The sequence below is a fragment of the Eptatretus burgeri genome, chromosome 9 (assembly GCF_056783735.1).
Source record: "Eptatretus burgeri isolate ZD-2024b chromosome 9, Ebu_testis_v1, whole genome shotgun sequence".
In the NCBI taxonomy this organism is placed as follows: Eukaryota; Metazoa; Chordata; class Myxini; order Myxiniformes; family Myxinidae; genus Eptatretus; species Eptatretus burgeri.
In genome coordinates this window covers 79,977,709-79,993,135 of record NC_140969.1, presented here as the reverse complement: position 1 = coordinate 79,993,135, position 15,427 = coordinate 79,977,709, and the positions used below count along the sequence as shown (strand labels likewise).

Genomic DNA, 15,427 nt, shown 5'->3' with positions numbered 1-15,427 from the left:
TATTAAAAAGGTATTGCGAAGCTTTGAGTTTGTCATATGTCTGTGACCCTCAGATAAATAATTTGGAAATATACATAAATACGGCCCTTATCTTCGAAAATACTTATTTTTTTCTCAATAAAAATACCCATAGTTAAAAGAAAATTCATAGAATATTTGACATGTCAAATGATTAAATTATTTTATTTTATTTAAAAATCATGTACACAACTAATATCAGGCTGGATATTTAAGATAACATTTTCATTGTCTTGTTTAAATAAAGTAATAAAAATATTACAAAATGCATTTTGAAACAATGAATACTCCCTCTCTTCCAAATTGGCATACTAGCAGACAACAACATTGAAGCAGATCTCCACAGCAAAAGGTACGTATGTTGTAGAAAATATGAGAAGCTCATCTTGTGAATGGGTGGTTTCGATATTGCTCAAAATTACTTGGGAGCGATTGGCTGCTTGATGAAAGGTAGTGGAATTGAAGACATCCTGGTAGAAGCAGACATCTGTCTTCGAGGAACTACAAACAAAATAACGTCTGGAAAAGATTACTATGCAATGCTCAGAGCTCACAGTTTGATAAATGCATCAATGTTTGGCCTGCATTGGGAAGCTTTTGAGAGGTGGCTTGTGAATGAGAACAGGGATTTAGATTGTATGTCAGAGTTGTCAACCACTGTTCTGAATCTGATGGAATCAATTTCACAGGAAAATGCACAAAATGCAATTGAGACATGCAATATGGCAACAGAACAACTCAGGTTAATCTCATCCCTAATGGAAGAGTTTGATGCATCCATGTGTCACTCTCCAACTTACCAGTTCTGGCTCATGTACATGGATATGGTGAATATTCTCAAGCGCTACATCCATGCAGAACGTGCAGGCATATGGGATGACCACCTGTCTGAAGTGGAAAAGATGCTCCCATATGTAGTGGCTGCAGGTCATTACAAATATGTGTCCTGCTTGCCTCATTATCTGGCAGCAATGAGAGAGCTTAACACAACTGCTCCTGAAGTAGCTCAGGTTTTCAAGGGTGGACTATTCACTGTATGCCAAACTTCTGGAAAATTGAATGGTGTGTGGTCGGACATGGCATTAGAGCAGACATACAACCGTGATGCCAAGACCCAATTATTCCATGGTATTAGTCAACAGCCTGCAGTGATGGAGAAATATTTCCGAGCTTTGCCCAAACTGACATATATTTCCGAACAAACCAAAAGAATGGTACACATTGTGCACAATAATGAGAAACATCACGAGGACTCTGACAGCCTAATGCAGAGTGAAATGCATGCCATCAAGAGAGTGTCACGTCTCATTCAGGAAAAGATGATCAACCCATTTGAAAGTAATGAGCAAGACCTACTGAACATATCTACAGGCCAAAAAGCTATATCGGTGGATCTCATAAATGCTCAAAATTGAGAATGGAAGCACTGACAACAACACAAGCTGAAGGCAGAGACAAAGTTCCATCGTTGAAGCTGCAGACGTTTGCTTCAAAGACCACAAAAACACAACCTGTAGCATTGAAATCCAAGATAATATACCAAGAGGAGAGTGTTGTGGCCAGAAACCTGTACTTTATCCAAGATTTGGATGAAGGAAAAAAGTTAGCTGCATTTACTCATGAATGGACAGCATACCCATCATCTTTGTTCGAACCAGATCCCCACCTTGAACAAGGGTATGGCATGCGAAAAGGAAACAAATCAGACTATTTGGCAGCCCAAAATAAGTTTCTGGGGGAGTCATGGCGAGAGACAGACAAACTACCACCTTCTGAATCAAATGAACAATGTCTGGTTGTAGATGCCATGTCATTTCTCCAACAGTATCAGTGGCTTGACTGTGACTGCTTCAATGACCTAGAAAGGAAGTACTTAGAAAGGATACTCACAATGATGAGTAGTGGATACACTTGTGCACATTTTGTCGGCGATCAATATGATGTCAGTCTTGAAAGGAGTCTGAAGGGTGAAGAGAGGGAAAAGAGGGAGAAAACACATCAAAGAAGTAAGGAGTACGAGGCTCGTGGTGCACTTATGCTACCTGAGTGGAACATGTTCATTCAGAATCCTCAGAACAAAGCTAATCTTCTGAATTACATTGGAGAATCCTGGTTGAACAATCATGCATGTATTCCGGCGAATTGTATGATGATCCTTGGAGGGCTATTCCGAGATCCAGGTAAAACGGTTCAGCTGACCACTACTGAGGCAACTCAACTCGATGAAATTTCTTGTCAGATACACGAAGAAGCTGATACGAGAATGTTTGTTCACATAGCCTATTCTGTCCAGCACATGGGATACAAGAGAATAGTAGTACAAGCAACTGATACAGATGTAGTGATCATGTGCATTTACTACAGCACATGCATTCCTGATCTTGAAGAACTGTGGGTCCAAAAGAAGGACACCTTCATCCCAACACATGAGATTGCAGCATCATTGGCAAGGGCTTGTAACATGGAAGCTGAACAAATATGTTCTGTTATCCTCAGTGCCTACATCTTGAATGGCTGTGATACAGTCAGCTATGCATTCCAAAGAGGAAAGAAGCGGGCTTTCAAATGTGCTGTAGACAATCCAGAAAAGCTTCTTCCACTCGCTCAGTATGGCAAACCTGGTGAGAACTTTATCCTTGATGTATCGACTGATGTCATTGAAGCTGCTAGATTCTTCTTTCTGGCCCTCGATACACAATCTGATTTCCGGGGTAGTCTGGATGTTCTGCGTGCACACATTTTTGCTACCAAAAATGTGACATCAGATGCCTGCCTCCTACAGAGGATGCATTTTACCTTCACTTGCTGTGAAGTCTTCACCAAATGGCTGTGTGTAAGAGTGCTCACATTTCGAAACCAGTACACCCAATAGCAACTGCATTCGGCAGCGAAATCAGGAATGGCAAACTGGTGCCAATAATGATGACAAAGGATCCAAAGCCAAGAGCTGTACAGGAAAAGTTCTGTAAATGCAAGAAGAGCAACTCGAGCCAACTCGAAATGTGTTTTTGCTTGCCTTTGCATGGGCGACCCACTGAAATGTGGACGCGTTGAAGCAAATATCTTGATTCCTGATGAGAACTAAATAATGAACTAGTCAGTGGAATATTCATTTTCATTGATGAGTGCAACATGATACATGTCAAATTTTGCAGGACTTTGTAAAAAGATGTAATTTTACGAAGTGTCATCATGTGAAACTATTTGTATTTATTATATTAGAGATGGTCACAACATAAAAGACACAAAAAGAACTCATGTTGTGCATTTATATAGAATCTGTGGTGAGAACAGACATTTAGTCAGAAATTGACAGCCGTTTTGAAAAAAATGGTAGCCATATTGAATTTCTCATTAAATTTAATAGTGTGTTTTCTTGTCCAACTTTCAAAGGTCGAATAGTACATATATCAAGCGAGTAACACAATTCTGAAAATGTTTCTTTACGGACCAAATAATCATCAGTCATGCAAAATGGCAGCCATCTTCGAAAGATACAGCCACAATACATTGGTTTTTTTATGTCAACAAAAAGAGTAAACCAAGCAATGGTTTCGTAACAAACACAAAACACTTGAATAATTGCAATAATACTCAGAATATAATGAACATAGATATCTATGGGAAAATATGGCATCCATCTTGGAAAATGACAGCCATCTTAGAAATATGGCGGCCATTTTGAAAACCTTTCGTCAAATTTATAGTAAATACTTTAAAGGATGTTATGTTCTATTAATGTGCCAAGTTTCGTACTATTTTAATTAAAATTACCCAAACTTTATCCTGATGCATTTTTCAATTTTTCACAAGAGGCGATTTTTTATTTGAGGGTAGTAGTGGTAAAAAATGCATTTTTTTTTCAATTTTGCAATTCCTCCGGCAGAGCAGGCCTCTGGATTCTGTTTCCTCAGGGTCTGAACTTGCAAAGAAAAGTGGCCTGCAAAGTATATCTTTCCGTGACGGGTCATCTCAAATTTTGGTGCCCTGGATCCCAGACTAGTATGGATATTTTCTCACCCAAACTTGCTCTGAAATGCTTTTCTGGTTGGTGTACATAGCAAGCTCAGTTATGGAAAGTGTAATATATTTTACTAGCAGGGACCCATGGAAATCTGCATGATGTGAAATGTGACATCAAGTCCTCAAGACATCCCCTCCACCCATGAAACCCCAAGACCTCAACTCCCTTTCCCAACCCCAAGTCCTCAAGTCTCCCCAATCCCAAGTCTTCAAGCCTTTCCTCACCCTGTCTTCAAATGCCCTCCCCACCAAAAGTTCTCAACCCCTCCCACCCCAAGTTATCAACTTCCCCAATGCCTCAACCCCCTCTCCCAACTCTCTGTCCCCTCTCTGCTACCCCCCTTCCAATCACAACTCTCTGTACTCCCATTCCCATTTCTTCTTAAAGTCTGAAAGTTCTCAACAACCCTCCCCCAAAGCCGCAACCCCCTCTCCCAACCTCTGTCCCCTCTAAGCCCCCCACCACAACTATCTTTCCTTCCCATCCCTCTTTATTCTTCAAGTCCTCAACTCTCACCCCCAAACCCCAAGTCCGCAACCCCCTCCCAACCCGAAGTCCTCAAAGCCCACCAAGCCTCAACGCTCTTTCCCAACTTTGTCCCTGCACTGCCTCCCCCACCCAAACTATCTGTCCTCCCAAATCCCTTTCTTCTTCAAATGCTCAATTCACCCCCCACCCTCCCAAATCCCAAATCCACAACGTCCCTTCCCAACCCCAAGTCTTCATAACCTCCCTTCCAACGCCTCAACCTTTCTCTCCCAACTCTCTGCACCCCACCCCACCCACAACTTTGTTCCCGTTCCTAAGAACACTCTTGTTTCCATTCGGTAAGAATAAGGTGAAAGTTAAATAACGATTAAACAATGTATAATTCGCAATGTCGTGAGATTTCACCATCATTCTTCAGTAAAAATAGTGGATGGCGAAGCTAAATGAAAGAAAACAAAACATGCAAGGTCACTCGTAATGAAAAAAAATAATTAGATACAAACAGAACTAATCGGGAAAAGATCTTTTATAATGATGTGGGTTTCATGATCCCTTGTCGAGTATTTAACCGGAAATCATTGGAAAGACAGAGAAACAAACAAACAAACAAACAAACAGAATAAGCCAATTATTTATATCGAAGATAGAAGATTATTTGCCAGAAATGATTTTACTAGTGAAATTAGTCGTGATTCTACAGAAAAGCTGGTGGCCATGGCAGTGACATCATGGTTAAGAGCATCCTCTCTGAGTCTGAGAGATCGGTGGTTTGAACCCAATCCCACCATGGATTCAAGGGATGGTGCACACATTAACGAATCGTATCAGAGACACTATAGGGTGACTATAAAAATCAGTCAAGATTTGAACCTTGTGTCTTAATGACCTGGTATTTGAGCGAGACAGCTCAAAAGTGAGTGTGCTAACTCTGGAATATCCTGCCAGCCCCAGGAGTCGAGTAAAACACTGGAAAAGAGGAAGGCATCTCCAATGTATTGTGTGTCTCCATTTACCGTTTGTGAATTTGATTTTATAATCAAATCTTGATAAATAATGAGGTAAATAAAAGTTGGGAAATACCAGTACACGATGATGCAAAATAAAGGATGTTGCAATGATTTGGCAAATGACACCCTCGAGAAAGGACTGCTCACCAGATTGTTTACCCTAATTCTGTGAAATATAGTTTCGTACCTGTTTACCTGGAAGTTCACAGCACATTTCCAGCTCCAGATACTTGGGATTGCAATAAATAACCATTCGTTCAAGATCAAACTAAGACAAAAACAAACAAACACTTGTTAGTTTTTTTAAAACTTTTCCATGAAGAATTGCATTTCTAAGTTGTGTGTATTTAACGGAAGATTTTTTTAACAAAGGCATTTGAAATGTAACAGCAAAAGTCATACTCTGCTGTTCAAATCAAAACAAGGAAGTTTCTAAGAGAGTTCTAAAGAGAAAACTATCCTCAACATTCTTGCAGCACATTTCAGTGCAATCAAATGTCTTGTTTCGCTTCCTGAAAAATATAGCATTTTTATTGATCTCTTCAAATGACTATGGAGTGCTCTTTTGAAATCCTACCGAAACTTTCATTTCCACTTATTTTCCTGGCAACACATTTCACAAAGTTCAAATATCGATACTTGGACAGACATAATTCTCTACAGCCAAAATGAATCTCACCTCGACAGGCATGTTGTCATACACCCTCTTCCCAAGCAATGTACGTCCACCAATGTCCACACTCTCACGTGTGGTTAGACGCTGTGATCCAACAGGCCGGCAGTCCACAGATAGTGACACATGACGTGTGGCCACTTCCACTGCCAGTGTGTGCCAGCGTCGGTTGAAGATAGTGGAAACACCTTTTCCACGAAATGTTGCCTGAGATGCGCCACCGTCTGGGCGCACTGCCCCGAACTGTACGACTTTATTAGTCCCGTCTATCTGAATGGACACCTGGAAAGATAACATTGGAATTAAGACTATGATTGAAGTTAATTCAGAGATTAATCTGAAATGATAGATTCTGAAAAATCATTGTCATGGGCCATATCAAGTTGGTCAAGTTTAGATGCTTCACCACCAATGACAAAAACAAAACAAGAATGAACAATCAGAGATTGCACACCCTCACCAGGACTTGTTTTGTGTGGTGTATTTTGTGTGGGAAATATATGGATGGATGTACTAAATGAAAGGTCGTTGATTTTAAAGGAAAGGTCGAAATGGTCGAGTTGTAAATGTATAAAGGTCAAAGGACTGAAAAGTTGGAAAGGTCAAATGGGCTGAAAAGGTCAAAAGTGTCTGCAGGGATCATAATGGTTTCAAAAACGTCTAAAAGGGGTCTAAAGGTCAAAGGGGTCTACAGGGTATTAAAAAGCCTGAAAGGTGTGAATGTCTAAACTCTAAAGGGTAGAAAGGAGTCTAAGGTTCTTCAGGGCTTGAAAGGGTCTATGAGTATCTAAAGGATCTTAGAGGTCTGAGGGTTATACATGGTGTAGCAGGGTCTAGGGGTCGAATGGGTTGACAGGCTCTTTGGGGTCTAAATGGTCTGAGGGGTCTTGGAGATCTAAAGGGTCTTTGGGTTCTTAAAGGGTGTTAGGGTTCTCAGGGGTCTTAGGGTTAAAAAAGGTCTTGGGGTTCAAAAGGGTCTTAGGGGTCTTAAAGGGTCTGAGGGTTCTAAAGGCTCTAAAAGGGGTTTTGGGGTCTTCAGAGTTTTAGAGGTCTTAAGGGTCTTCATCATCTCAATGGGTCTTAGCATTGCAAATGGTTTAACGGGTCTTAAAGGGAACTTAGGGTTCTAAAGGGTTTAACGCAATTCATACACATACCCATGTTTTGTGTGGACAAACTGACAGACAGACAGACAAACATATAGACAAACAAACATTATAATATTGATGTCGACCATTGCTCCATAATGCATGGTGTTGGCTTCATGGTTAGGGTGGTGGGCTTGGTATCTTCGGATCCTGAGTTCAAATCCCTCTTGGCTGTTGAATTAATACCAAGTGGGGTTGACTCTGTCTATCCTCCTTCTGAGGTTGCTAAAATGAGTGCCAGCATGCTGGTATCCTGTGTCGGAGTGGTCCAGTATTGTGCCCAAGAGCCAAGGAGACTGCTTAGGCAGCACCAGTGGTCTGCACAGAGTATGGTCCCACTGGATTGTTCCATTTGCAAAATGTTTGGTTTTATTTTTATAAATTCCTTCCTCATGAAGTGATTACAAATTTCATTCAAACAAAATCTGGCCATTATGGACATGATGCAAGCATTAGCTAAACCGACAAGTTGTTGAAGTCGCAGAACTCACCTGTGGTGCACCATACTTGTCAATAACCTGCCAAATATACCATTTCTCAGCCGTGGTTGGTTTCGGAAGTCGAAGGGTAGTCACAAAGGCATACTCATCTGGTAAGCCCTGTGGAAATATGCTCCTGAAAACAAGAGCAAATATATCAAATTACACCATTAAGCTTTTCAAAAGTGAAGGTCATTTAATAAGCTTTTGGTGTATTAGCTTGGAATATATATATATATATATATATATATATATATATATATATATATATATATATATATATATATAAAAATAATGATACAGTATAGTGTTGTCTTTGCAGAAGAAAGCACATTTCTGATATGCTCCTGATATCCAGCTTGCTGTGAAGTCAAACCGTTTCTGACAGGCCTCGAGTCCCCAGGGCGAGAGTGTGCAGCGTTGGCAAACACAAAGCGAATGAGGAGGGCAAGGCTATAATGAGCCCAGAGAGTCCAGTTTGTTCAAAAGCAAGTTGAGAACCAGGGCCTGTTCATTGTCAGAAGGATACTATTGATTTTATCATTTCACTGTGAACAAAGTCCAAAAAAAAAAAAGGGAAGAATTTGAATAACAGCAACAATTTAAATGAATAGGATAAATATAAGCAACATGAAAGTTGAAAACAAAAACAAGAAACAAAGATAAAATGAAATCAAGTCACACTTATTGATGAGTTGTTATTTGCATCATAGGAGGAAAGAATTTGGGAGGAAATGCTCCTCGTCTCATTAGGTGGCTTGCAAGAGCAGAGGATGAATAGCGACGCTGTTTGCACAAACTTTTGCTCCATTTGCCGTTCTCCTCTGCACATTGAGCAGGTTGCAGAATAGAGCGACAAGGAGAGAAATTCACTGTGTGAGGGTGTTGTTTGTTTTATTTGCAGTTCACCACCACAAACATTCTGTCATAGCAGGTGTGTGTGGGTTTATCAAGTGGCTTTTGAAAACACAGTTGGGAAAGCCAGCAAAATATTTGTTGGCTATTAAAGTTTATACATTTCGTACGACACGGCATGTGGCGTTCTCAACAGAAAAATGGGACCTCAAAAACAGGAATAAACTAGAACGGCACTCGGTGGAGCACATACTTCTGCCAGGTTGAACAGTTCATGTTTTGTGCCTCACTGATGGGCTGGATCTGAACCAAAATCGAATCTGCTTGTTCTTGTCACCTAACCAACTCATCCACCTTGTTTTGTCATAAGTCGTCCAAAACTTTTTGAAATATGCTATACTAGCAAATACAACCCGTCGCTTCACTGATGGGGGTATTGCAGTTGGGGGTGGGGATTTGAAGAGGAGGCAGGGATGGGGGGGGGGGAGAGAGGAAGAGAGTAGAGAGGGAGGAGAGAGAGAAGAGGCTGGAGGGAGGGAAAGCTCGGAAGGGGGGAAGAGCAAGGAAGTGGGGGTGGGGATGTGGGTAGAGCTATGCCTCACCAAATGTGATGAGAGAGAAAGAGAGAAAGAGAGAGAAAGAGAGAAAGAGAGAGAAAGAAAGAGAGAAAGAAAGAGAGAAAGAGAGAGAAAGAAAGAGAAAGAAACAGAGAAAGAAAGAGAGAAAGAAAGAGAGAAAGAGAGAGAAAGAGAGAGAAAGAAAGAGAAAGAAAGAGAGAGAAAGAGAGAAAGAGAGAAAGAGAGAAAGAGAGAAAGAGAGAAAGAGAGAGAAAGAGAGAAAGAGAGAAAGAGAGAAAGAGAGAGAAAGAGAGAAAGAGAGAAAGAGAGAAAGAGAGAGAGAGAGAGAGAGAGAGAAAGAGAGAGAAAGAGAGAGAAAGAGAGAGAAAGAGAGAGAAAGAGAGAGAAAGAGAGAGAAAGAGAGAGAAAGAGAGAGAAAGAGAGAGAGAAAGAGAGAGAGAGAGAGAGAAAGAGAGAGAAAGAGAGAGAAAGAGAGAGAAAGAGAGAGAAAGAGAAAGAGAGAGAAAAAGAGTAAAAAAGAGAGAGAAAAAGAAAGAGAGAGAAAGAGAGAGAGAGAAAAGAGAGAGAGAGAGAGAGAGAGAGAGAGAGAGAGAGAGAGAGAGAGAGAGAGAGAGAGAGAGAGAGAGAGAGAGAGAGAGAGAGAGAGAGAGAGAGAGAGAGAGAGAGAGAGAGAGAGAGAGAGAGAGATATGAAAAAAAAGAAGAGAGAAAGGTGAGGGTGGAGGTGTGGTTAGTAGAGAAAATTAGATGTTATGTTTAATGACCGAATACACACAAAAACAAACTCATGTCAGAACAGCTGTATACACAACGACACAACATAATTTATAATGTAATCTGCTGGCATATTTGCAAAGACTTTGATATCCCAGTTCCTGAAAATTTGTGGGAATATGAACCAAAAGTAATCACTGAAAACATGGAAGTACCGCTCATGTACGAACTAATGATCCAATCGAGCGTGAACAACGAAAACAAAGTGTTGCGACCACATATCATACTTCGGTACATCAAAGAGAAGAAGGCATTACTTATTGAGGTGTTAATACCAGTGATTTTGGACTAAACGATGCAGAAATCAAGAAAATGACCAAATACCAAGACCTCAAGAATGAAGTGAGAAGATCCTGGAAGCTGAAGAATGCCAAAGTTGTACCAATGACAGGAGGACATGCAGGAATGATGACAAAGAACCTCACAGAAATAATAAACATAAGGGGAATATCCCTGGGCACTCACCTGGTAGTGGCTAGATAAGATAATCAGGCAACCACTGGTACGCATGGATGACCCACAAAATATATAACGGAGAAGAAAGTAAATACCTTTCGATTTTTATTTTTAATGCCATGAACAAACCTTGTTACATCATAGGTGATAAAGGTTGTGGTCAAGTTTCAACGAAATTGTGTGTGTGGTTTCAGAAAAGAAAGCAAATACATATTTTGGGGGGCACCCCCTTGCCCCCCCCGTAGAACGTCTTCGACCCCAAATGGTTCACCAAAAAATATTTTCACGAAAAAAATAAGTGACCACTATATTCGTTATTGTTGTGTCTGTCTGTCTGTCTGTCTGTCCCGAGCATAGCCCCGTGGGTTTTGATCCGATCCTGATAAAATTTTGGTGGGAGGTTTCTATTATGATGTAGTTGTGTTTTCCTGAGAATGGGCATGGTGCACCTATTATGAGTGGAGCCACGCCCAAAAAACGTGTTTTAAGGGGGTAGCCGATTTCAATTTGCATCTTCTCCGAGGGGGTTTGTCCAATCTGGCAGGGGTTTCGGTATTTGGTTAACCCAATGGCACCTGCATAGCCCCACAGAGCTCGATTTTTCATTTTCATCCCAAGGTCAAGGTCACAAGGTCACGAACTTAGAAAATTGCGAATTTTGACATAAAATTTTTTCTTCTCCGAGGGGTTTCTCGAATCTGGCAGGGGCTTTGGTATTTTGTTAGCCCAATGGCACCTGCATAGCCCCACGGAGCTCGATTTTTCATTTTTGTCCCAAGGTCAAGGCCACAAGGTCACGAACTTAGAAAATTTTGAATTTTGATGTAAAAATCATACGATCGCCCAAACATTGAGAGCTTGGATGACAATATTTTTTATGCATAATCTTGAGGTCATTCCTTACCTAAAGTCTTGAAACCATTTTGCTCTATCTCGAACACCTTGCCTGTGGCGCCCCCTTCAAGTTTGTTTTTACGCTGATTTCATCAAAGTCTGGATAATCTGAGGAGTGCGAAATGCCATATAGCCTATATGACGTTATATTGCTCCTGGAAAGTTCCAGAGGAAGTTTTGCACCAAAGGTCATAATCCTTTATCTTTGACCTTTAAAATTCACAAAGGTCAAATTTTCAAAGTTGTGGGAATCGAACCGGGTTTTCGACCTTCTTCGACGAACTAACTCCAATAAGCTATATCACGTATCCTGTTTCCTTATTTTAATGTCCACAACATTGTTTTGTGACCTTTAAAGGTTATGCAAAGGTCAAATTTTGAAAGTTGTTGAACGAAACCGGGTTTTGGACATTTTGCAGCTAATAACCCGTCACCCGTACCACATCATGTTGATCATTTTTATAACTTGGTCAAAAATTATCACATTGTCTCATCCTTGACTTCTGAAACAATCTACATCGTCAAATACCGCTCGTGAACCATCGTGGTCTTCAGACTTGTTTTATTTAATATCGTGAACAAACCTAGGTACAAAATGGGTGGTGAAGATGGTGGTCAAGTTTCATCGGAATTGCATGTGTAGTTTCTGAGAAGAAAGCAAATACATATTTTGGGGGGCAACCCCCCTTATATCCCCTTAGAGCCAGATTTTGCTAATGTCATGAACAAACATTGGTACGTCATGGATGATGCAGGTTGGAGTGAAGTTTTATCAGAATTGTTTGTATCGTTTGAGATGAAAGCAAATACCATCTTTGGGGAGGCAACCCACTCCCCTCCTCACCCCCATAAACCCCCTCTGTAGACCCCTTCAGACCCTGTTTATTTTTAATGCCATCACAGGTGAAGAAGGCTGAGGGCAAATTTCATTGAAAATTGTATGTGTAATTTCTGAGAAGAAGTTGCAAGTATTTGTGGACGGACGGATGGACAGACGACGTGCCATCCCACACACTCCCAGGAACGACTTTAAAGTTGAACTAAAAACCATCCCTGGGAATATTATTACAAACAAACTACAGTTGGAAGCTGTCTGTATCGTTTTAGGACCCATCTCTTAATGGTGAAGATTCATTAAAAAAAATGATCGGATCCAGATCTGGATTTTCACCAAAATCAAATCTTTCCTTATGTTTCGGGACCAATATGTTCTTGTGGATCAAGCAAACATGATTCATCACGAACTCCACTCGTCTTTGCAACTTGTATACACCCAGAAGAAACAACCGAGGTCATAGTTTTTCTTTCAAGGCAAATTGTAAATAAAATAAATAATTATGATAAAGGTTGAGCCGAGATAAGGCACCCCCTTGTATTTTCTGATCTGCCACATTGTCGAGCTGTCTAGCATAAGCACAAAGAGCTGTACAAGTCAGGATGGAACGGAAGCACTTGCACAGTCATGGCATGTTCGCTTACACCCGCAGTGCATGAGCCGATAGCAAGCTTTGCATGCTTCAGGCAGGTGTGTTCAATTTGGAGTCCAGCTATGTCCGGTCTATTCCTAACGAAATTCAGTAGGAGAGGAAGTGTGGCCATGGAAGTGAGGTCTGAACCCAGATATGGCCAGCTAGTGAAGATCTTGTTACATGTTGCTTCAGAGTGCTTTGAATTGCAGGGATGATTTCCAAGGCCCTCGTTCCCTTACAGAACTGTGATTTCTGTGCTTCACTGACCTGATTGTAGATACAGCTCTTTTGGAATACAGCAAAACAACAAATTGTTCAACTGTTTGAAACATGTATTATCTGAGGTCTTGAGGACATGAAGACAGATGAAAATGTAGATGTCACAACAGGGAATAGAGATTGAATGTCCCATCCAGTAATCTTCCCTTTTCCTGCAAAGGCGATTGGTTTTCATTGGTCTGGTTGGTTTATATTGGTAAATAACTGCTCCAAGTCACAACCTCTGGCCTGGGAGGTTATACACAGTCTTCAAAATAACAGACAATCTTTCTACCGTGCACTTATATGGAAGCGTGACTTGCATTTGCCTTCTTTGATGGGTTGTGAAATATTGCCAGGTTGTTCTCGGAAATTGTCTGCCATGGGATGTCTGTTGTTGTCAATCCTTTCAGCTACAATGTCCTTTCATTGTCTGTGCCCAGTATCTTTGGAAGAAGCAAATGGTCATCGTGTCCGCTTTGTGTCTGAGAGGTCGGGGGTTCAAATCCAGGCCGAATCGTTGAAAAGATCTACCCAGGCCGAGTCATCTGTGCTGAGTCCTTGCTTGATGTTCAGCATTTAAAAGGACAGAGCATGGACAAACAACGCTTGGGAGACAATGACAAACCACCCAGTATAACCCTTGTCAAGAAACTTCTTTGGCAGCACCAAGGCTCTGTAAGGAGATGTGTGGTTCACCACCATCATCATCATCATCATCATCATCATCATCATCATCGGAAGTCTATATAGAATCAATGACACTGACTGGGATTATTACCTCCATCACCGAAAGTGAAGGAGGTTATGTTTTCACTCCTTTCTGTCTGTTTGTTTGTTTGTCTGTGTGCAGGATCTCAAAAAGTTGTGTACGGATCCGGATGAAATTTTGTGGACAGGTTGGGTGTGTGGCAATGACAAATTGGTTCGATTTTGGCAAAGATCCGAATCCGGATCTGGATACGAGAATTGTTTAATTTTTATAGTGATTCTTCATCATTGAGAGAAAGGGCCAAAAGCGATATAGTACTGTCAAGCATGATATTTCAAAAATGTATTGGGACCGATTTAGTCTTGTGGATCAAGCATTGCGTGGCGGTGGTATTCACTCTACCGAGTGCCCTTCTAGTTTCCTTCGTGTCCAGTTTCAGAAGAACAGTGCTGTCTTCAAGGAATTAATTTCCCAACAAGAGCATGCACAAGAGACAGTGCATATCTCTACCAAGCAATGTTTGCATATGGTGAACCTGCAGGTGTCCAGCAGAGCTCTCATCACCAATTGACTCCTCAAACTCAGCCACCACTCTACCCACCTCTGGCCCAGTTGGCATCCCTCTCCTCAAGCCATAAGGACTCAATGAGAGTCCCACAGTCCCCTCATATCCTTCAACGTATTTGTCGGACTGCTCATGAGATTGGTCAATGAATGTAATTGAGAAAAGCTTGTGCCTTGTCCGTTGTACTACAAAGTTACATTCATGAACTCGTCAAAAACCTCACGGTGTTTTGTTTTGAGAGCTACCATGTTTCTGATGCGTACAGGCAAACAGCATGTACAATGCACATGGTCCAATGCTAAGAGCCAAGGTACCAGCCGCAATTATTTTGACACACTTTGTATCACATCTTTCAACAAAATTGGTGATGATATACAGGTTGGTAATGCATTTGGCCATCACTATAATGGTTAAAACAGTCATGTTATATGAATCACGACCTAACATTGAAAAACACTGAAGTTTTTGGACAATTACTTATTGATGGAAACATGATGTTGTAGCCATGGTCGCACAGTGGGTTGGGCTCGCACTTCAATTCATAACACATTGTGATATTTCAATGTTACTCACATCCACCTACCCCTCACTCATTCAGAAAGTCAAATGTAACACTCAGCCTACCAGATATTCATTTGCTTAGCCCAATTCATAGTCTCATTGTGAAGAATATGGTAATTCGGACAGTTCCTCTGGGCTGGCAGGATGGCCTCGAGGTACACACACTTCCTCCGAGATGTCCAGCCTCGGCCCAGCTATAAACTTCCATCCCGGTGTTTCACAGACTGGGTGAATCAACAATGTGTGTGTGTGTGCCGTCCTTCGGATGGACGTTAAAGCTCCCGCCGTGCCCTTCGCAACAAAGTAGGCGAGCTATCGCCGGCTCCCAGGCCAATTTCCAAATTCCTGCTCAAACCTACAGAGGGCACTACATCAGTGGCACAGCTGCGCCCTCAGCTAATGATGCTACCCCACAGCCCGGTGCTGAAAATGAAGCAAGAAGATCCAGTTACTCTTCACAATTATGCC

General features: G+C 41.3%; 1 protein-coding gene across 4 annotated transcripts in view; it reads right to left on the bottom strand.

The window, feature by feature from the left end:
- The window catches only part of COL22A1 (collagen type XXII alpha 1 chain), a 287,830-nt gene that overhangs the window by 184,266 nt on the left and 88,137 nt on the right, over window positions 1–15,427 (bottom strand). For all 4 annotated transcript variants that reach the window (XM_085895736.1, XM_085895737.1, XM_085895738.1 and 1 more), the window contains 3 exons: window positions 7,851–7,974; window positions 6,218–6,493; window positions 5,726–5,806 (listed from right to left, as the gene is read on the bottom strand). In XM_085895736.1, coding sequence (XP_085751862.1) covers window positions 5,726–5,806; window positions 6,218–6,493; window positions 7,851–7,974 — 481 coding nt within the window. The remainder of the gene's footprint in view (window positions 1–5,725; window positions 5,807–6,217; window positions 6,494–7,850; window positions 7,975–15,427) is intronic.